At 44.4% G+C, this 21,865-nt stretch overlaps 1 protein-coding gene and 1 long non-coding RNA gene across 4 annotated transcripts in view; one reads left to right on the top strand and one right to left on the bottom strand.

Annotated features, from left to right (window-relative positions):
- Positions 1–934: 934 nt before the first annotated feature.
- The window catches only part of LOC125323124 (calpain-14-like), a 23,506-nt gene continuing 2,575 nt past the window's right edge, over positions 935–21,865 (top strand). Inside the window, exons 1-18 of the mRNA XM_048297744.1 lie at positions 935–1,248; positions 3,393–3,462; positions 4,378–4,496; positions 5,105–5,241; positions 6,366–6,540; positions 7,241–7,306; positions 8,748–8,833; positions 10,103–10,177; positions 10,852–11,015; positions 11,686–11,861; positions 14,529–14,734; positions 15,263–15,299; positions 16,151–16,213; positions 17,785–17,842; positions 19,588–19,652; positions 20,096–20,164; positions 20,281–20,359; positions 21,461–21,577. Coding sequence (XP_048153701.1) covers positions 1,018–1,248; positions 3,393–3,462; positions 4,378–4,496; positions 5,105–5,241; positions 6,366–6,540; positions 7,241–7,306; positions 8,748–8,833; positions 10,103–10,177; positions 10,852–11,015; positions 11,686–11,861; positions 14,529–14,734; positions 15,263–15,299; positions 16,151–16,213; positions 17,785–17,842; positions 19,588–19,652; positions 20,096–20,164; positions 20,281–20,359; positions 21,461–21,577 — 1,993 coding nt within the window. The 5' untranslated portion in view covers positions 935–1,017. The remainder of the gene's footprint in view (positions 1,249–3,392; positions 3,463–4,377; positions 4,497–5,104; positions 5,242–6,365; positions 6,541–7,240; positions 7,307–8,747; positions 8,834–10,102; positions 10,178–10,851; positions 11,016–11,685; positions 11,862–14,528; positions 14,735–15,262; positions 15,300–16,150; positions 16,214–17,784; positions 17,843–19,587; positions 19,653–20,095; positions 20,165–20,280; positions 20,360–21,460; positions 21,578–21,865) is intronic.
- LOC125323125 overlaps positions 17,321–21,865 on the bottom strand; it is a 21,964-nt gene continuing 17,419 nt past the window's right edge. Inside the window, exons 3-5 of one of the 3 annotated variants that reach the window (XR_007202394.1) lie at positions 21,524–21,691; positions 20,274–20,408; positions 17,321–17,707 (exon numbers count right to left, since the gene is read on the bottom strand). This is a non-coding gene — a long non-coding RNA (uncharacterized LOC125323125). The remainder of the gene's footprint in view (positions 17,708–20,273; positions 20,409–21,523; positions 21,692–21,865) is intronic. The other 2 variants (XR_007202392.1, XR_007202393.1) reach the window with 2 other exon arrangements.

The raw sequence follows: 21,865 nt of genomic DNA, 5'->3' as shown, positions 1-21,865 counted from the left end.
CTGGGGCAGGGATTTTGAGTCTCAAAGAGCCTCCTCTGTGGGGGAGCCTTCCAAATGCTGTATCATGGCACGTGAACCAATTTTTAAACTTTGCATCCTGGTTAATTTTTTCAGTCCACACTGTACTAACTGATTGTGATCACTGTGTTAGCACTGATGGAAGTGATTTGCCTGCTGAGATTTAGTCGTGATTTCTCCCAGCAAGGGGTGGTGCAAATGTTTAACATAGCTGCTAATATTAAAAAAGAGCTAGGACATCACTCTTTGGTGTTTTTAGTGGGGGGATGAGAAACATCTGTCTTGAATGTTACAAGTCAAAAAATACCTCAGCATGAGATTTCATATGTGAATCTGTGGTGCTCAGCAAGATGGAATGTGAACTCTTAGGAAGATCATATCATTCTCCAAAATGAGGCAAAAAGGGCAAAATAACTATCATAGGGGTGTGAATCGTGGCTTTGTAAAATGTAATGTATTCCATTTTTCTGTTAGCCTTTGAGTTATCTTGCTATTTTTCTTTTTTTTTTTTTTTTTTTGGGAGGGGAAATAACTTCATGCCAGAATGTGATTGAATAAAGACTGTCATTCATGTTGTAACATGTTGTGAAAATATCCTGGAGAGCCTAAAATAGTCCAGAGAGAGACATAGAATAGCCATGTGTATGTCTTCAAAGCTCAAGTAAAAGTCAGTGGGGTCACTCATTTTGATTTCACTCAGATCTACAGTAATATTAAAGCCTTGGAAGTGCAGTGATAGGTGCTCAGTTAGAATTGGGTGGGCCCCCACTTCTCCTGGGCATGCCACTCTTCCTACCCACCCCTGCTAAGACTAAGAAGAAAATTTTAAAAGCCAGAATTAAATGTACTTTTTATACTTATTTTAACTATCAGGAATTCCTCTGAAAAGACACGCCTCATCCGAGAAAACCAAGAGTTTCCAGCAGAACTGTGCAGTGTGAGATCCCTCCAGAATCCTCAGTGGGAAGAAATTATCCTGGTGTTATTGGAGACATCAGCATGCCTTTTCTGCTGTGCTTGAAAAAAAATAAGTCACCCGTGCCTTTAGGCAGGACTATCTTTCAAAAACACACCCCTCCCATCCAGCAGAACTACCAGGCTTTGCTGGAGTCGTGCTTGAAGAACAAACGCTTGTTCACAGACGACACCTTCCCTGCTCACATCAGCTCTATTGGAACAGGAGCACTGCTAAGGAAACTACCCCGAAATTTACAGTGGAGGAGGCCACACGTAAGTGACTTTCACTGAGCATTGTGTGTAAGAGGATGATTACAGATGATAGCCAGCAAATAGTTTTATCATTGAACAGACTACTCTTAGACTTTAATTTAGGTGTACTTTAATGTCTCCAGGGATTACATTTATCACATCAGGTGTCATTTTGGAAGCTGGGGTACATGGAGTTTCATAATTGCCTTTGAAGCATTTGTTGCTCAAAATCATAACCAGCCTTGTTCAGTTTATATCCACTTGGAGCAGGCAGGGAGAGGAGGCGAAGGGAGCAGGGAGAACTGGTTTCCTTGGAGCTCACAGCTACAGTGATCTCACCGTGATTCTGTGGTGACAGATGAGATCCTTCTCCCCAGAGTTCAAGATCATGACCTTTTAGAAGATTTCTGACTTTCTAGACAATTCTTAGCCGTGACCCCTCTCTCCCATGGACCACATACTGTTGTGATGCTGGAGGCTGCTACTTTCCCAGACAGGGCAGGTGCCTTATCCTCTTGCTTTTCCTCCCTGCTTAACTGTTTAGTCTATTGTACTTGGAGTATTCTTTTCTCAGCTCTCAAGGCTGAGCTTCTATCACAGCCAGTGATTGAGCATCAGTCTGTGAGTTGGTTTTAGTTTTGGGGTCTTTGTTTTCTGCTTGTGCTCACATTTCCAAGGCCTTTGCTGCTGTTCCAGGCTTAAACTGAACTTCACAAGAAGAGACACCCGATTGCAAGGGCTGGTCACAGAGCATGTTCTCATAACAAATGGGGAGATAACAAGTCTGGGAGGCCAGGACAGCGGCCTGGCACAGTTAGATAAGGCCTGTTACTAGCAATGCCAGTTTTGCTCTTGCTGAACCACTGAGCAGAGTATTGACAATCAGATCCTTCTGAAACCAGTGTATAGAATTATGTGAGAATTTCAGAATTCCCTTGTCTGTAGGGAATTCTGCCAGGTAATAGCAGATAGCATCTCCCAGCTAAGTTATTTTCTAGCTGTCGTATTTTGTGAGATTTAAACAATTTCTCAGAAGGATCGAGTTTCTGCAAGAAAAAAAAGGGCCAATGTGAATCCTGGCCTCTACAAAGCCCTTCAAGTCTCTCCACCTTTCAGATATTGAAATGGACTTGAAACTGCCTCTGTCTCTCAGTCCACTGTTCTGCTGCTCTGCTGTGATCTTTGGAGTGTCCTGTATAGGGCCAGGAGTTGGCCTTGATGATCCTGATGGGTCCCTTCCAACTCAGCATATTCTGTGATTCTGTGATTCTAAAACTGTCTTGTGAAGAAGGCTGCTGTTTACTCTGGATGCCAAACTCTCTGAGCAAAGACTCTCTGAGAATGGATGCTGTGCATCCTTCAGTCCCTGTGCTGCAGAGGACAGGCTGAGATTCTGCCATTCACCCTGCAGGCTTGTAGCTTGCTGCATCTATGACTGATGGCCTGCAAACTGAACACCCAAACTCACCAAGGGCAGGCCTTGGTGTCTAATTACTGTGACTGCCTTCTGAGAGTTTGCTGTTTCTTTGCTACTGCCTGCAGGGGAAGCCAGCAGCGCGAAACTTAGCTTGAGCAATTTCTGGGTCATCCAAGTGAAATGTAATTTTGACACCTAGGTTATTAATTTAACCCCAGAGGCACTTGTGAAGGGAAAAAAAATCACAACATTATTTCTCTCTGTACAATTATTCACAGACCTACTCTTGTCACAGCAACAGGAATTCTGTAGCAGCCATCAGTCTGTAACTCAATTGTCAGTCAAACTGTGGAGATGCCAGCCAGGTTGGGTGAAAGTTTGAACAGTTATGCTCTGCCCTCATAACCTCTTTTGGCTGACACTGGTGTGGAGGAGCGGGACTGGGAGGTTTGAAGGGTTGTCTTCTCAGCGTGGTGTCTGTGGAAAGCCATGGTGATGCATCTGAGCACCAGTGACTTACTCTGGAGACCAAATTCAACGTAAACCAAGCACAAATGTGTGGCCAGGTTGGTGTCAGGTTAGCCAGAACACATAACACCAGATTTATACCTGGGCCAGAACAATGTCTGCTGGGACAAAGGGACTCTCAGTATTTTAAAAGCTTTGACTTTCAAGCTAAGTCAGCTCATTTTACTGGCTTAACTCTGTCCTTCCTTTTTTTTTTTCTTTTTAATTTTGTGCTTCCCAGGCTTTGCACAAAAGTCCCGTATTTTATTCTGCAAACAGAAAGCAGCTTGATCTCTGCCAAGGATTGGTGGGTAAGGAAACTCCTTTGTATAAATATCTAAGTATTCTTACACAAGATAACATTTTGCATTGAAGTTTGAATGTATAAAACTTGGCATGGAAATAGAAGGTGTCCATCTCCTTTCTCCACTTGGCATGGTGTGGATGAAGCAATCATTTACTGGCATAGGCTCAGTAAATAAGCTGGCAAGCTTTGAGGTGGGATTTGAGGCATGAGAGGTGTCTCCACAAGCTGAAATCACCACTGTGTGTTGTTTCTGCCCATGCTAATAGGAAGTGATCCTGTGCTCTTACTGGTCTGTGGTGTTGCTACTTGACAATTGAACAGAAGCCACAGAAGGACTTTATATTTGTACCTAATGCTCAGTGTGTGTTCTCTTCTCAGCCTTGCAGTTAGAAAAATAATTTTATGCCTAAAATAAAAGACTATATTGCCACCTGCAAAACAGGTAGAGGTGGGACTAAATTAGTTTTTAAGTCCTTTATGTCTTTAAAAACAAAGTTTGCTAAGTACAGTCTTACATGTGAGATCCACTGGAAATTTTTTTCTCTTCTGAAAAGCTAATGTTTTCAAAGAAAAATGGAATTTTTTTTTTTAATAGTGTGCCTTTATAGAGAATAGAAGAACCCTCACACAACATCGGTAAAACCCAGAATGTTTTCATTGACAGTTATTGCTTGCTAAATTTCTTATTTAACCAAACAGTATCCAAAAGAAAAGATCATGAGAGAACAATTATAAACCAATCATGGTTTGGTTAAGTAAAGCACATGTCTGGATCATCTCATTTTCTGTGTATGATTTGTTATAATTGTAAAGACATCAGCACAACAGCTCTTCTGCTGGGATCTTGGTGATGTTGCTGAACTTGGCTGAGAGCTCTCACTTTTCAGCCAACTGCATGTGTCCGTTTGTCTTGGCGCAGAGAACTGCTGGTTCCTGGCGGCCCTGGAAGCCCTGACATTCCACCAGGACATCTTGGCTGCAGTTGTGCCACAAAACCAGAGCTTTGAGAGGAAATACGCGGGCATTTTCCACTTCCGGGTACAGCTGCTCCCCCAGATTGCAGGAGACCCTCAGATATCCTTCTACTATGTTTTGTGTCACACCCTTAGATAATTTGTACGTGGTTCCCTTTGTCCAGGGGCAAGTGGCCAGAGGGTATCCCAGTCTGGAGAAGAACCCATCACCCCTCCTACAAAGCAGTGCAGGCAGTGAATCAACTGCCAGCCACTCTGAGGAAACACCTCTGCTTGGCTGCTCTCTCCAGCTGTGTCCTACCCATATTTTAACACAGACAAAACTCTTTTTCAAGAGTGGCAACAGTCAGCAGGACCTGAGCACATCAGCTCCAATGTTCTACCCCTTTGCCCACCTGTTGGTACAACTCTGCTACCCTGCAGTTAGGAATTCCTTCCCCAGAAGTCCACCTGTGGCTAATGTCCCTGCTTACTCCTTTTACACCTGATACATGCTTTGTTTTCTCCTCTGGCTGGGTGGGGCTGAGAACCTGGCTTTGTGGGTGAGTCAGCACATCCCACTGACCCACAGCAGTTTGTTCTGTGCCCACAGCTAGGTTGTCTTGCCTTTCCTGTTGTTTCAAGGGGAGGTCCCTTCCAAGGAAACATCAGCTCGTTCCTTTCGCCTGACAGTTCTGGCACTTCGGGGAATGGGTTGACGTGGTGGTTGATGATCGACTGCCGGTGAATGAGGCAGGGGAGCTGCTCTTTGTTTCCTCGGTCTATAAGAATGTGTTTTGGGGAGCCCTTCTGGAGAAGGCATATGCTAAGTAAGTGACTCATGCCAAGTTATGTAAATAGTCTCTCTAAAATATGTTGGTTGGTGCCTACGCAGTTTGTTCTTGTTTATAAATGCATCTCCTAGGCCTCACTACATTTGCAGTGTAGTAGATAGCTCTCATCTTTCTATTATTGCACAGTAAAAGCTGCCATTGCAGTAGCTGTTATCAACCCAGGCCCTTGAGTTTAAATCCAAGGGTTTAGGTGCGAAAACAGCCCTGTTGTGGGGGGTTGTCCTTTGAGTGTTATCATTGTTTACAGTGTATTGGCTTAGGCTGATGCCTTCCTTGTAAATACCACAGATGAGTGAAACACCACAGATAGAGATTTTCAAATGTGAGTGATTTCTAAAAGCCTCCTTTAATGTATTATCAGTGGGAGAAGCCTCCAAGGATTTTAATTTTGGAGGTCTGCTGAAGTATTGCACATTGTTTTGGCAGATGTTTTTGCTCTCAGGTCCCCAAAGCTGAGCCATGTCACAAGTCACATGGCACGGTGAGAACAGTGGCTTCTCTCCAGGGTGTTTTGTCTACAGTGGTAATCTCTAGTGGTAGTATCAGCACAAAGAAGAAAGCAGCAAGGCCTAACTGGTGGAGTTTGTTAATATTTGGCTGAAATAATCTCTGCAGAGCAGGGAAAAATATCCTAGTTTATAGTGAGAGAAAGATCACACAAAGGTGAGAATGTTCAGTTATTTTCATTTGGTGTTGGTGTTAGAATGAAAAGACTGGACCAAGTTGCACTGCAGTGATAAAGAAAATCAGATTGGAGACTCAGCTCTCAAGGCACTATATCTTAGATACAGCACAGTGCCTGGTGATAAATTCAGGTAACATTCTCTAAGGCAGAATTATCAAAGAGTCATGATGGGCATGTTCTCATTACAGTGCAGTCAGGGATGACAGCGAGTGAAGAGTCCCTTTCAGACTATGGCCAATCTTGGAGGCAATTTTGTAGATTCCCCTTGCCAAAAACTCCCCTAAAATTAAACATGAGTTACAGCCTTCCTTTTGCTTTTTGCACACTTTTTTTTAATGTTTTCATAGGCAAGCTGTTCTCACCCTGTCATCTGTGAGTATAACCTAAAGAATATATTGATATCTTTTTTTGCTAGACTCTATGGCTCCTATGAAGATCTGCAGATTGGGCAAGTTTCAGAAGCCTTGGTAGATTTTACAGGGGGTGTCAATACAAGGATCAAGCTTGCAGAAGCTCCTCCTGATCTGTGGGATATCCTGACAAGAGCCACCTACAGCAGATCTCTCATGGGCTGTCAGACACGCTTAGGGGTGAGGCTTGGAGTGACATCAAATGGCTCTACAGCTAAAAGCCTTTCCACACCCGTTTCCCTCTGCTCAGCTGGTCACTATGACTCAAAAAGTATCAAAGCTGCCACATGTGGCTTTCTGTAGAAGTCACATTCTTCATGTTAAACTTTGCTCATGAATTGATTCCCTGATGCTCTCAGCTCCCTGTTGTTATGTTTAGGAACTGGTTTATCTATCAAAGAATTTCTTTTGAATAGGGACCTACTGCATTTCCCATTTTTGTTAAATAAATTTTCCATTTTTACAGATGGTGCAGTGAGGTACAGACACACATGGCATGAAGTTACAGCTAAGGTAGAGAGATGTGTAGTTCAGAACATGAATTAAAATCTTGGCTTCCAAGCTTTATGCTACCACCTCAGCTGTTGGGAAACTCTGCTTTTCTGAAAATCAAAACCTCCTGGACTTCCTTAAAGTGAGATGGTCTCTAGCCAAAGATCCACAGTTTAGGAAGGGGCATTCACATTCAACCTCCAATTCCAAGCATACTGCAAAATTTGCTCTTAGGAGCTTCCATTTATTTATTTATTTTCAGTTCTCCTTTTACTTTGAAAATCATTGCTTGCACAAGTACAGGTTTTTGGTATTGGTATGAGTCTGCTGTATGAGTAGGGATAGAAGAAATGTTTATTTCCCTTCTGTTTCTTTTTCTTGTATACAGACAACAAAGGTCCTGAAGAATGGGCTTGTTGCTGGCCATGCCTACACAGTAACTGGTATTAGAAAGGTAAGACCAGCCCAAATGTCCTGGGTCCAGGTTAATTTGGATATTGGCAATTTTTTTTTTCAGTCATATGTTCAACCATTGATCAGAGCAACTATAATATCTCCTCCCCAATACTCTGTTCCTAGTCTAAGGCTAAAAGAGACTGTGTGCTTTGTTAAGATTTGCTTTCTAAGTATGTTATTTTTAATTTGGAGGCCTTGATGTAAAGGACAATGGTTATGGATCAGTGTATCTCTAAGGCTGGGATGATTCACAGGGCTCTCCTGAGACCATCACCTAGAAATGCATCTTAGCTGTTAAGAATGAAGGGACTGGCTTTTGGGGCTGCTGGGAGGATGTGCTGAAACTTGGGGATGCCCGGCAGCTGTGTCTGCTGGAGTTAGCTCCTGTTCCCTCGCCACATGGTGTGGGGGAGGGTACAGGCTGAGGGGATGTGCTTTCTACTTGGGGTAAAAAGCCTTCCTCTGAAGCCAGTGGAGAGGCCATAGAGAAGTAAGGATGTAAAGGCCAGAATATGAAAAACTGCAGATAGAAATGTGAGTCAGGGGTAGAGTAAGGGAACTGAACTGTGCTCCTGTGCAGACAGTGCAGGGGAACCCCACGAATCTGCAGACGTATTGCTGGGAGTCCCCTTAAGATATTTGTCTAGAGATAAAGGACAGTGAAATAATAGGTCCCAAAGAGTAGGAACTTCTCCCTCCTGAATTGGTGGATGACTGTCTTGTCCAGCCTCAAGAGGAGTTTGACAGGGTTGGCAAAGGACTCTGTGGGGCTTTGAACATGTTGGTGAAAGCATGTTCAGTACCTCCAGCAAGAGATACTAGAAAGGCTAGAAGAGGTGAGCTGGATGAGGCATATTTGTGTCTCGCACAGGAGGAGCAGGAGGGTTTTAGGTGTGGAGTTTTTCAGCAATGTGTCTGTCAGTCTGGCTCCTCTGATGAGATGAAGAGCCAGGCAGCATTAAGGGACTGACCAAGCATGTGGAAATAGTGTGAAGTTAGCTGTTCTGCTGTGTGCTGCCAACAAAGCCCCTGATTCGCCTGGCTCCCTCTCCTCCTGCCGTGGCATCCAGTTCAGGAGGCATTAATCTGTGTAGTCACCTGAGGGGGCTGCATTGTGCTGTGCCGTTGCACTGGGATAGGACTTGGCTTTCACATGAGTACAAAATGAGCAGATGTTGGAAAGGAAGAGGAATTTACAGTCAAGCCTTTAGATTAGGAATCTGTCATGTCTCTGGTTTCAGTTTAGAATGTAAGATGAAGCACCTTAATCTCTTCATTGCTGGAATTCAGAGTTGCATGTTCAAATATTTTTGTTATCATACTTCCTGTGATCTATGAGAACAAACAAAATTATTGTTAATATCTGACATAGTACAATGATATAAACCAGATGAGAACTGCTGAGACCTTGGTAAGCACAGCGTTACTGTTTTCTGCAGGTGACCTGTCAATATGGACCAGAAAGCCTAGTGAGACTGAGAAATCCATGGGGAAAAATTGAGTGGAAAGGAGACTGGAGTGACAGGTGAGTTTAAAAAAGGAAAGGTATGACACTGAGCAGAGGAAAGGTTTCTTGGAGGAAAGATGCTGCCATCTTCAGGCATGAATTAATGTTGAGGACAGCAATAAGATAACAGTTGCTTGCACAGACCTTCTGGTGTCAAAGCAATGACTCCATAGATTTATGTCTCCAACATACAGTGCTTCTGTAGCTGGGCTCACTTCACACATGCAGCCTCAACAAGATCAGTTCTGCTCTTCCATTTAAAAGTGCCAGAGGAAACATAGTATGAACATGAGATGCTGACCATGTTGCTGTGATCTGGAGAGCATGCAAAGGGACAGACAGCTGTGCAGAAGGCTCCAAAAAAAAGCATGTTTCAGGATACAGTCATTTATCACGGGAGGGCCCAGGAAAAATATCCCACAGGCTGAAAGGTGTTGGAACTGGATAGCTATGAAGGAGTCCTCTGTCCTGGCTGCTTGAGGGAAATACAGTTGGGTATGAGATTAGAAGAAGCCGCTAGTGAGGAAAATGGGCCCTATATTTGCATCTACCTGACTTTTTATTATTTTACTTTTTTTTTAATTGGGACCCATGAAAGACAGTGGTTTGCATTCTAGACCATGGGCAACTGTAAACTTGTGTCCTGTTCCTCTTTGAAATGGAGCATGTTTCTTTCTTCCAAGCTTCACTTCACTCCCTGCACAGGCTGTTTGCTGAGGCTCAGGACATAGAAAGGAGGGAAGAGTACAGAGGTCATTGGGAATGTGAATGGCTTTCACCTTGTCTGTCGAGCAGTAACTTCTCTGATGCATGTCTGTCACATAATGACAGCACACCAGCTGTTCTGTTGAAGAGCATAATGAGCAACATACTGCAGGCTTGCCTTTGAAATGACTCCCAGCTGCCTCTTGTGCTGTCCTAGTCATTCATTCATTATGCCAAACACTCTTCCTATTATGTCTCCTTTGACAGAAAATTAACCAACAAAGCAGGTCTAGATTTTTACAGCTTAAGTACTTGGAAGCTGTGCGTTCAAGTGAAGGCACTGGCTGATGGAAATGGAACGTTTCTGGCTTCTGCTGGAGAAAACTGGAGCCACATAGGTGTATCTACATCTCATGGGACCCAGGGTGGTTGTGAAGAGTCTTGTGTGGCTGAAGGCATAGCGGGGGATAAGCATGGAGATATGTAGAAACGGGGATTTGGCCTCTTTTTATAAGGAAGGCTATGTCCTCTGTCTTGAATTTGTGGCCACATTCGGTTAGTCACCTCATGTTTTTCCCTTAGCTCTTACAAGTGGGAGCTGCTGAGCCCGAAGGAGAAGATTTTGCTGAGGAAAAAGAAGGAGGATGGAGAATTCTGGTAATGGCACAGTCTTGCTTGTCCCTTCTCCTCCAGTAGCGCTGGGGCTGCACCTGGAGCTGAAGCAGCACATTGCCACTAAGGCCAAGGCATAGGTGATAAGTTTTATAGCAGCCCACGCTCCTCTCATCTTGATGCTGTGAGGAGCAGTGGCTATGCTGACATGGCATGCACTGTTCTTCAGTGTAGGAGTGAGGGAGAAGCAGGACGTTGCCAGCTCTCCTGGGGCTGCTGGAGATAAAGGGCAGCCCCAGGAGCTTTTGTCCTGCCTTTTTTTTTTTTTTTTTTTTGGTTGTTTTTGTTTTTGTTTTTTTTTACCATAGCTTCGGGAAGCTCCCGCTTGCCTGTTTGCCTATGGTTTCTCCACAGCTTTTGCCACGAGGTGGCAATGTTGCTGCCCCTGTAATTTCACTGCGTTCCTTTTGCTGGCAAGATTATTTTACTCTCTGTTCTGCTATCCTTTGCTGAAGTTTTAGTGGTGCATTTGCTACTCCTAGATGCTGCTGTTGAAGCAGACGCTCTCTTCTTTACTGCCTAATAAAATATGAGCATTACCATATGTAACACAGAATGGTGCAGCTTCGAAGTTCCCCGCTCCCTTTTCTTTTCATTTTATGAGCCATATGGACTAAACTAAACTGCTGACAAGATGTCTCTTGGCACTCTTTTCCCAGGATGTCTCTGCGAGATTTTAAGATTCATTTTGTAGATCTGGTGATCTGTAAATTAACTCCAGACCTGATGAGCCAGGAAGATGGGAAAAAGTGGATGTACTCCTTGAAGAGTGGGAGATGGGTTAAAGGAAGTACAGCAGGAGGAAGTCTGGGATTCTGTAATGGTGAGGGGTGCTCTTTTGGATGACTCTGACTTTTGGATGCTCTGCTGACTCAGTTACCAGCTCCTTTTAACCTCTTAACATAAAATTGTTAACAAACATGTGTTTCCTGCTTAAACCTCCGCACAAACATCAGAAATAAGCAGCTGAAGGACTTTGACTGGCTCCTGCTATCACAGAAGATGCACTGCTTGCAAACATAGGGCAGTGGGCTGATTATAGCATGAAATAAGCTTTAGGATCCCAGGATCAATTGCCAGCACTGATCTGCTCTAGGACATTAAGCTTGTCTGCTAAAATTTGCATCCTCAGCACCTCCAGGGAGTGTGTTTTAAGTAAAGTGAATAAAATAGTCAGAGGCTCAGCTCTTCTGGAAGCAGAGCAGGTGGAGTCTAAAGTCAGCAAGCCTGTGCACCAGAGGTGAGAGAGGAATAGTGATACATTTATGAACAAAATGAGCTCTTAGTTGCATATAAGCAGAAATATAATTCCTTCTCCTGTCTTAGTAGTTGCACTGCTAGACTTGTAAACTGCACCTTAAAATCAAATTCTTCCAGGATCTGGAGATCCAGACAACCTGTGACCTATTCAGTCCAATGCCAGGCATCATGTGGGAAGCTGGCAATCAATTTTGTCATGGAAAATATCATCAAAACGTTTTTCTTTTACTTAGGCAACTTTTGGATGAACCCTCAGTACTGGCTGAATGTGTTACCAGCTGAAGACAGTAGGAAAAGCCCAAGTTCGTGCAGTGTGGTTATATCCCTCATGCAGAAACACAGCAGCAAACACCGGAACCAGGCTCCTCACCTTTTCATTGGGTTTTTACTCTATAAGGTGCAAAGAATTGCTTTGCTTTTCTTGCTCTCACCAAACAGGAGAAATTCCAGTCCCTGTAGATTGTAGTGCTCTGCAGGCCAAGAGTTTGGTTGTGCGCAGGGTTATCTGTGCTCTTTCCTCCTGCCTGTGGCCAGTCTCCTCACACATCAGGGCTAGGCTCCCTCGGGCTCTGTGCCCCTCTTGCTGCCTCTCCAGCATGCTGTGTGTCATCCTGCAGAGCAGTAAGAAGTGCCTCTTGCTTCAAAGCACATTGGGCTTTATTTTGCTGCCTCTGAGGGTTTGTGCAATAGCTGGAAGAGGGTGCCAGGAGTTCCCTTACTTTGGGGCAGGAAGAGCTCTGACCTCAGGTTATTTCCAGCCATGGTAATATTGTGCCTGAGAAGTGTTCCTAGTATGATGTGGCAGCTGCCCATGTGTGCATACTGCTAGCTCCCTGTGTATCCAGAGCTAAGTGGATATCACTAGAAGGAGTGCGAGTTTCCTCCCTTCAATTCTCTGCTTATCCAAGTGCCTTGAGAGCCACTCTGCTCCTTTGAACAGAGACACAGGTCTTGTTGCTGCTGTGAGCTTGCACAATTATGGAGAGGTGACTGTGGGGAAGGGCTTTTGGGTGGAGGGACTGAGTTTTCTGAAGGAAAAAACCCCATATAGATCTATGTAGCTGCTCTGCTTCCCAGGAATGACTTGGCTGTGTTTTGTGAGACACAGAGGTCCTGACTAACAGATGCTCTGTTTCTTTTCTTCCTGCAGGTGGGCCTACAGGTGAGTCCCTTGTCACCACTGCTGGCTGTTGTCTGGGGGACCTGGGCGGGTGCAGCTGTTAAGACAATGCTGAATGGGATGTGTTTGCCTTTGTTCCTTGGCTGACAGCAAGTGACAGTATTTGAATTCAGTGAGGCACCACAGCAAGGCACTACTAATGCAGAACTATCCTCTGACTCTTCTAAAAAACAGCCATATCAGGAGGGCTCATTGGCCTTAAAAGGGGGTATTAGTTGTTTAGCTTCTGTCCTGGGACTTCAAAGGTATTAGAAGTGGTATCAGCCTTTACCTGATGAGCACTTCATTCCTGCTGCAGTTGTGGGATGGTGTCCAAATCCTTGGCTGTGTTGTGGGAGTCAGAGCTGCCTTTCTGCTGTCTTCCAGTCTTGGCATGAGGTGGGAAAAGAGCCTGTGCCCCATGCAAGTCAGAGATCTCCTAGGGAGCTCAGGTTCCTGGCTGGCTGGGAATGCTCTGGCATTTTCAGCTTCCTTAGGCCAGCTGTGTTTCTAGCATTTCCTTTATCAAAGAGCTTTTGGGACCTAAGAAAGGGCCCTGGCAGTAAAATCCTGATGTGAGTCCCAATTTTGGCCCTGACCTCAGAGGGCTATTTAAAACAGGGAAAGGTTTAGGTCCTTTTGTCTTTAAAGGGCATATCTTCCACTGTGTCACTACTCAAATGAGAGTACACCTCTTAAATGAGAACTTGGGCTGGTAAAAAACTAGTTTGGGTATATGGTTAGGGCAGCACAATTGTGTTCCTAGTTACTGTATTCCAAGCATGGTAACCATGAGGTAAGATGCCACTCCTTCCTGACTTAAATATCTTGGGCACCGTCAGGGTTACCTTCAAGGTAAACTTTCTGGCAGAGGGGGTCTGAGTGTGGCCCTAGCACAGTGCTCTGCCACACCTGAGTGGGAATGGTGGCAGCCAGGACTTTTAATTTCAGGTTTGTAGTGGTTGCCAAGATCAATACGGAGAGATGGCAGGCCTAGAGCATCTAAGGTATTGGAACTGCTGTCAACAGAGTATTGACTGGAATATAAAAACTTTGAATTTAACATAAGGGGCATCAGGAGGAGTAACCCTGAACCCTTCATAAGAAAGATTGCTCTATTAGTAAGAAAAATACTGGCAAAGAAAGAGGAATAGCATCTCTCCATGAGGCTGCAGAGTAAAATGGCTAAATGTTTTGAGGAACAGCCAAGATCAGAAGGTGACAGTAGTTTTAGCTAGCAGGATTATTTATTGGGCTTGTGTACTGGGCACTCAGTGGCATTAAAATTAGTTCCATTTTGCCTGGATCAACACTTTATCCATCATCTTGTGGCAGAAAAGGGCCTGCAGGGCAAAGAGTGCCAGACAGATGAAGGACACTTACATCAAGTCAGGACTAGGGCTTAGGTTGCTCGTGCAGTATGCTCAGATCACAGGTGCTCCAAAAAATCCTCTGCTACCACATCCCTAGTGCAAAGGACAAGCTGGGGACAAAGTACGTGGTCCCTGTGGGAAAAGAGAGGTGTTCTGGCCAGTGAAGGCCAGTCTCTGGAGCAGTTCCTGCCTGCAGTCATTTTGGCCAGTATGGCAAAGAATTTTGCAGTAGCCACTTTGACAGCAATGGCTTCTCCTTCCCAGTCCTTGTTGCTGTTCCTTACAAGTAGAGTTATTTTTTTTGTAAGTTGCGGGAAGCCCAGTGCTTGGTCATATTAGTACTGAGCAAGGGTGCTGCACAGTGAGAACCACCATGTCCTGGGAGGAGACAGTCCTTTGGGCTCTGTTACCTGCTTGTGCTGTAAAACAGGCTGAGATGTGAAGGCCGGCTGGCTGTGCCCTGCCCGTGAATCCTCCACACGCCTTTTGTCCGCGTGTTCAGCTGGGGCAGAACACGTTTCTCTTCTCTTTCTTCCCTGAACAGTACCAGGAGAGCAACAGAAAGCTGCCCCCAGGTTTCTTCACCCGACATCGGCCTGTGAACAAGCACCCGGTTTTCCTTGATGAGCGGGAAGTGACTTGTGACTTCCATCTGGAGCCTTGTGTCTATGTGATTGTCCCATCCACCCTGGAGCCTCAGCAAGAGTCTGAGTTCATCCTGCGGGTCTTCTCCAGGAAGCACATTCTTCGGTGAGATGCTGCTGCCCCTCTGCCAGCACCTAATTCTTTGGGAAGGTCTGGTCTTTCTAGTCTAGTGGGGACAGCATAAAGACTTTACTCTGTAAAAAGCAGCACCATGTCTTTCAGAGAGTCTGGCTGTGGGTTTCTCCTGCCTTAGGATTCTTAGTGGTTGGAAGTTTTTGGCCTTGTCCTTTCAAAAAAGGCTGGTGGGCTAGGCCCACACAACCCTTGCAGCATGCTCACATTTGAGACTGTGAGAATGATAAGAGCTTTTTAGCTTAGTTTGCCATGAGTCCCTGCTGGCAAAGCTGGGACAGTTGCTTTTACAGAAATGGTGCTTTGCATACTTCAAATGCCAGCAGCTTTTGGGATGCTGTATGGACATGAGGCCTTCCCTTGCTGTAACACCAGAGAATAAAACACACGCTGCAAGAGCAGGTTGGGGCCCCATCTGGGGAAGGGGGATGCCACCTGTGGTGAGACAAACACACAGTTCTGAGGTCTCTCCTTAATGTGTCTGCTTTTTTGCATCTCCAGGGAAATGGGTGGGAACACGAGCTTCACCCTCTCTAAGGTGAGTGGGTGTGAGGGGAGTGGGAGGTCTGTGGTTCAATCTACAGCTCTGAATGTTGGGTTTTTACTGTTGCTCTGCCCTAGAGAAGAGGCTGAGTGAGAATGTCAATGCTTGTGTTACAGCACTTTTGAGAGCACAGCCTGGGTTTACAGACAGTCCTTTGGACCAAGGGGACAGATGCAGTCAAATGTGGGGGACAGGCAAAACTTTAGACAGCTTAGTTGCCTTTTTGCAAAGATCTTTTAGTGATACCATCTTCCTTGCTCTGCAGTCTTTCCTGTTCTTGGCTTTTTGGAGACTCATGGTCCATTCTTGCACTTCTCCCTGTCCCTTTCATGCCTTCAAAGCTTTGAAGACGTTATGGGACCTTAGCAGTACTATTCCCATGCAGCAGCCTAAAGGTTATTTTCAAAATACCTGGTCTCAGCAGCAGTACACGCACATCTGCAGCTTGTGCCAGGGAATTTATAGCATAGTCTGTTCCCCTGGCATAAACAGGGCCTTTCCTGCTTTCATCTCCTCTGTTGGGCTGCATAAAGGAGGACAGAGACCCTTCTCTCTTTGTGGCACAGAGTGGGCCCCATGCTTTGCACAGCTTGGGGTGTGGTGAGGGGAATGTTTCTCCCCACTAAGTGTTGTCTGAGTATTTTTCTCCAAGAAATAGCACTTCTCTGGTGTGGGGAGGTATCTTAGCAGTGGGCTGTGGTAGTGATGCAACACTCATTACAGGGTGGCGAGAAGGGCAGGGAATGGAATGCAATTCTGGGAAAGCATCTTTATTACTTGGTTGACAATATTTTTCTCATGCAAGTAAATGATTTCTAATGATTTTTTTTTTTAATGCCTTAAAGGAAATTGTTGATAGGTATGAAGGCAAGATTTGGGAGGATTTCTTCACAAAACATTTTGAACAGGTAAGTGCTTGCATGAGTAAGCTCCTCCAGAGCTATTATGTAGCTCTGTGAAAGTAAAAGCATGTTGATATTCAAGGGAGGTCTGTGGAAGTGTGGAGAACAGAGAGGGGCTATGGAGAGGAGGTTGGACTCTGTACAGTGATGACTCCACGCAGCAAATTGGCCCGTGAAGCTTAGCAATATGACAGCATTGAGACAGGCACACTTCTCTGCACAACATGGTGTCAGTGCCTGGAACTTAATGTGGATGTGACAGTATCAAGAGGCTCAGAAGGTACTAGCAAACTGATGGGAAGAAAGTCCATAAACAAATACTGAAGGACTGGGCAGGGATGTACCCTCTAAGATCACTTTTCCAACAGGGAAACAGCAGAATGGACTGCAGAAGCTGACCAGGCTCACGTGCTCTCCCTAAACGTTAATTCCTATTGCCTGTACTGGGGACAAAGTGATGGGCTGTGTGGATCCATCCTACCCTTTGGGGTTTCTTACATTCATAGAGAGCACCCCTGAAATCTTGTCTCACACATACTTCATCACAGTTGGATGGCAACTAACTTGCTTTGAGAGGTGAAATAGATCCTGGGTGTCCCATCATCTCCTTTTCCCCCTAATTTTCCTAGTCAAATGTGACCCTTACTGTGAAAGATTCTTTTTAGTGTTCTCTCTGGCCTGATTTGGGGTGGAGCTGACCATCAGGGATCCCATTAACTATGGTGAGGGATGCAAGTGTTTCACCTTTCAGAAAAGGTCACTGCGTTTATTTAGCATCATACCCCGTATTTGGCAAACACAATTTCACAAAAACAAATTTGCACTTTTAATAGGAATATTTTGAAGGAAGCTGTTACTAAAAACAAAGAATGCTTTCACTTTTTTCCATTTGTTTAAGATTTTGGTTTTGAGAACAGTGTGGCTTTGATGTGCTAAAAATTGCCACATACTGTGAGGTGCTGGTCCTTTGCTGTCAGGATGTCCAAGTACACACAGAGGCAGAGGCGGTACTGCCATTTCTGAAAGCTTTACCCTGGCATGTCTCAATGATCTGAAAGCAGGCTTTTATTTTTGAAGAGTGACATTTTAAAAAATCCTCCAAAGAAATGATTGTCGCAGCTTCCAAAAGATCTGTAAACTTTATTATGACAAGCGGGAGGGGGAGTCTCTGCTTTGAAAAGTTTGGGGAGAAGTGTTCCAAAGTTTCCTTCTTTTTTTTTTGTTTGTAAATGATAAAAGGGGAATGTTTAAAGCAGGTCTCTTGACAGTGTGCTTGGTGGGACAGATGGCAGCAGGGCTGAAAGGTTAACGGTCTGCATCCTCACTCAGTGGAAATCTGCACTACTGCATTGATCTGTGTGGAGCCCTGAGAACTTAGCCCAGAGCACACTGCAGCTCTTGCAGGCTCAGAATCTTGTCATATTCAAAGGGAGTCTCTTCTATTGATTTTCACAGTGGCTGGAGTAGGGCCAGAAAAGCAGAGAATGAAGATGGGACATGCTGGGAAAACAAAAGAGGGAAAAAAGTGATTTAATACTTAGGAAAAAAAAAAATTAAAATTCTCTTCCATATTGCAGAATCCTGAAATAAATGCTGTTCAGCTCCAGAGGATCTTGAATAATATATCTTGGAGAAGTAAGTGCTGAGAAATAATGTTTCTGTAAAATAAGCCCTCTCAGAGAAAAGCCTCAGCTCCTGTATCTATTTCTTGAATTCTGGGAAGTGAAACTGGCTTCAGTCTGACTGAACTGACTCTTCTGATGCCATATTAGATTTCCAGAGCAAAGGATTTGACTGGGTTTGAATCAACCTGGCAGAAATTTTATAAGCAGAGCTAATCTAGTTTGAATTTCAACAACTGAAAGAATGAGGAGGGAGAACAAGCATGGATGCAGATTCTTAATTTGACCTCCAAACCCAGCCTGACCTCAGCTTTGATTCTGAAACTGAATCTCATTTCACCCTGTGCCACTGCTGCAGTCTCAGCAGGACCAAATTAGATGTGGAAAGCCTGGTCTGTAGGAATTTCTGTGATGGAGGAGGGTCTTGTCTTTACTTTCATGTGCCTGGTCCATGCTGCTGTTTCTATTTACTCTTCCCTGCTGTGCATGCATAGGGCTGCTCCTTGCTCTGTGTTTGGGGGACAGGATGAGGTGCAGGTGGCCTGTGTAACTCATGCTTGTGAGAGCCAGGTGAGCCCTGGGCTTGTCTCTCTCATGTGTGACGTCCATTCTGCTGGGGCCAGCCCAGAGCACTCCACAGGCTCACACTTTGGACCTTGGTAACAAATAACACTACCTGGACAGCAGTGAGGCATTGCAGTGGCTGTTTTCTGTGAACAATGACAATGAAATTACAGATACAATGATGAATCCAGATTTTCTTCCCAGTTTCTGCACTGGTAACAACCAATATGCAACACAGAAAATACTCTGCCCAGCCATTACAGGCAACAAAGAAGAAAATCAAAAGACTGATGTGATGCCTTTTCCACCTAAACTCAATTTGACATTACTCTCCTTTCTACAAAGGTGGACAAGGATAGTTCCTCTGTCCTTGTGAACTGACCCACCAGGTACTGTCTTATCTGTGAGAAAACTATATTGAACAGGGAGCCTTTACTTTTCATAAGTTATTGATTTTAAGACAGCGATTTAAAAATCTTTACAGTAGTTGATTCAGATTTACTAAACAGGGAATTACAATATTAAAATTATTAAAGCATCTTAACTTTCTGCAGAGAAGGAATTGGTGAGTTATGATTCTGTCCCTTACTCAGTAGAAGGTACAGACCAACTCTAATCATGATTTGCAGTGGGATTAGAGCTTATTTCTGTTACTCTTAATGTAATTTATATATGAACGAGGAATGCTAAGCTTTGAGGCAGCATCATGTTTTCAGCAGTGCCTGTACTTTTAATTATATTAACAGAGCTGGCACTGTGTCTGTGAAAGAGAGGAAGATGCTTAGTACAAGGGTTTCAATTAATTTGGAGTGCTGTTCCCCAAAGCTCTTCAGGTCAAGTGACTTTGCTCAAGGTCATGCAGTAAATTCTGTTTGGGATTAGAGCTTTGGATGTCCTTTTCCTTCCATTTTCTCTAATAGCTGGAGATAGTGTACCATATTTCATTCTATATTACATGCCTGCAGGGAGCTCATATTGGATTTTCTGAGACTAGTAGAATCCATCCTGTTGCCTCATATTTTTATCATCATAAAAAGATACATCTTCTCAAGTGGGTGTAAAGTTTCACAAAGGCTTTGGGGCCTGAGCCCTCTCAAGTGAGGGGGAATTTTGTGAGAGTCCATTTTTTCTGAGAGATGTTCAATGACTCCCCAAAACAATTTTTTGGTTTGTTTTTTTTTGTTCTCTCTCCAGATTTCCAGAGTTTTCGCCTGAGTTTCAGTCTGGATTCCTGCCAGGGTATCTTGGCACTCCTGGATGTATCCATGTCATGAGTGATACTTCTGATTTATGTAATACTTCAGCAGCGCATTATTTCTTAGGGCAGACTGGGTGTTACTGTGATTTCTTTACCACCAGGACATGGCCCTGCTTATTGAACTTCTCACCCCCCATAATAACAGTTCAGCTGTGACAGAATGCAGCTGGTTTGGGAAAGGGTTGATTCCTGCCACTTCTGAAATCAGCAGCCATGTTTCCATTGACTTTAGTGGGAGGAGGGTCAAGCCTATAAATAGGCATGTGGGCTAGGAAATCATTATCCTCATATTATAATTGCATGGATGTTGGAATTGCTGTAAGTTTTGGGATTTTTTTAGGTTTTTGGTTTGGTTTTGTTTTTTCTTTTCTCATTTCGTAATATATGTAATGGGTGCTCGCTAATGTTTAATTGAGATGTTTTGACCTTAATTCGCCCACTAAGCTGAATGCCACTGGCACACTGAGTATCCAGGAATTCAGAGTCCTGTGGAAAAGACTGCTTTTCTATTTGGTATGACAACAATTTCCATGCCTCCCTTCAATATCTCCCTGCTCACAATCCCTTTGGTATCATCTGTTGGGTTTTGGGTGGTTTGGTTTGTTTAAAAATACTCCCTCACCCCACAGGAAGTTTTCCAGAAGAGAGACACCAACACATCAGGAAAGCTTGACCTTGTGGAGCTGCATGCAGCTGTACAGGAGACAGGTGAGCCCACAGCATGTTTTGGCAAGTCTCATCTTCTTGCTCATGAAAGCTGAAAAAAAGCACAGGGCTGGGAAACATCTTGATAACCGTGTGTAGAGCCCAGGAGAAGTGGAAAACAGTATCATTTGCATGGCCTTGGCCATCTCTTCTTCCTTCTTTAGCTGGGTAAACACTTCTGAAAATTATTTTGCCATGGGATGGGCTGCTCACTCTTTTCTCAGTGTGGTCTCACACTGAGAGTTGTCTGAAACAAGTGTCTGCCTATTTCAGACCCAATTTTGAAATCCCTTCCTGTGTGTTGCTAATTGAATTTTAAAAGATTTGTGGGGTTGTGTGGATGCAGGAGGCCAGATCTAGCTCCTATTAAATTGCTACCTCTGCTGAAGATGACAGCTCAGGGACCAAATCTGGAAGTGTGGGACTTGCACGGAGACAATACTGGTGCCAGACTTCACTAATGCAGTGTCTGAGACTTGATCTAGAAATGGCAGATGATACATATGGATCCAAATACTGGACCAAGCTCTGTTGCTATTGCTGGGTGTTGTGTGGGGGCTGGTGCTCAGTCTTGTAGCTTCTTTTGCATGTTTACACTTTAAATATCATTCCTCTTTTTGGTGCATGTTCACCCAGTTCATCTGAGTCAGTGAAAGCACAGTGAGAAACCCAGGCAGACCTCTGCTAAAGCAAACTAAAATCCCAGGCCATGAATAGAAAATGCTTTTATTCCTAGCAAATGCTGCTGCTAGACTTTGGGACTGATGCTTTCTGTATGAGCTTCCTCTGGATTTTCTTTTTCATCTCCTTTCCTACCCTCTTGGGAATATTGCTCTTAAACCCAGTGCTGCAATTACCCTCATATCCCATGAGCAAAAGAGGCCTATTTGTATTTTATTCCAGCTCTCAGTATAGGGGAGCAGATCTGAACCATTTTAAATTTGGAGGAGATATCTTCATGTAGAGGTCTCATTTGGGCTGGCTAATATTTGATTATCTTAAGCCAGGCTTGAAAAACAAAGCTGTTGGAGAAGAGATGAAGACCACTCAGTTGTGCCATCTCATTCTGTTTTCCTTCCCCCCCCCCCCCCCCATTTTATGTAGGCATTTCACTCAGCAATGAAGTCTGTAATTTGATGGCAATCAGATACGGTGACCCTGACTTACAGATCAGCTTTGAGAGCTTTGTTTGCTTCATGCTTCGAGTGGAGATCATGGGAGGTGAGGCTGGCGCTCCGTGTCTGGCCTGGCAAGCTGGGCTGCCAGCTGAGCCCTGGCCCCTCTGATGCTGCTCCCACTGGCAGTGGCAAGGTCAAAATTAGCAGAGCTGGATTTCTGAATAAACCAAGAGTAATCAATTTAAAGCAAGGGACAGATAAAGAGGAAATCAAGCTCTCTCTTTACCCCCCCACCAGTCCCGGCCTACAGACATCTGAGCTGCACGTATCAGAGTGATTAAGCTCTCTGCAGGTTGGCACCAGCCTTCTGTAGGAAGAAGCAAGAAAATTA

This window comes from Corvus hawaiiensis, chromosome 3 (assembly GCF_020740725.1).
Source record: "Corvus hawaiiensis isolate bCorHaw1 chromosome 3, bCorHaw1.pri.cur, whole genome shotgun sequence".
Lineage (NCBI taxonomy): Eukaryota > Metazoa > Chordata > Aves > Passeriformes > Corvidae > Corvus > Corvus hawaiiensis.
This window is presented reverse-complemented; position numbering and strand designations above follow the sequence as displayed.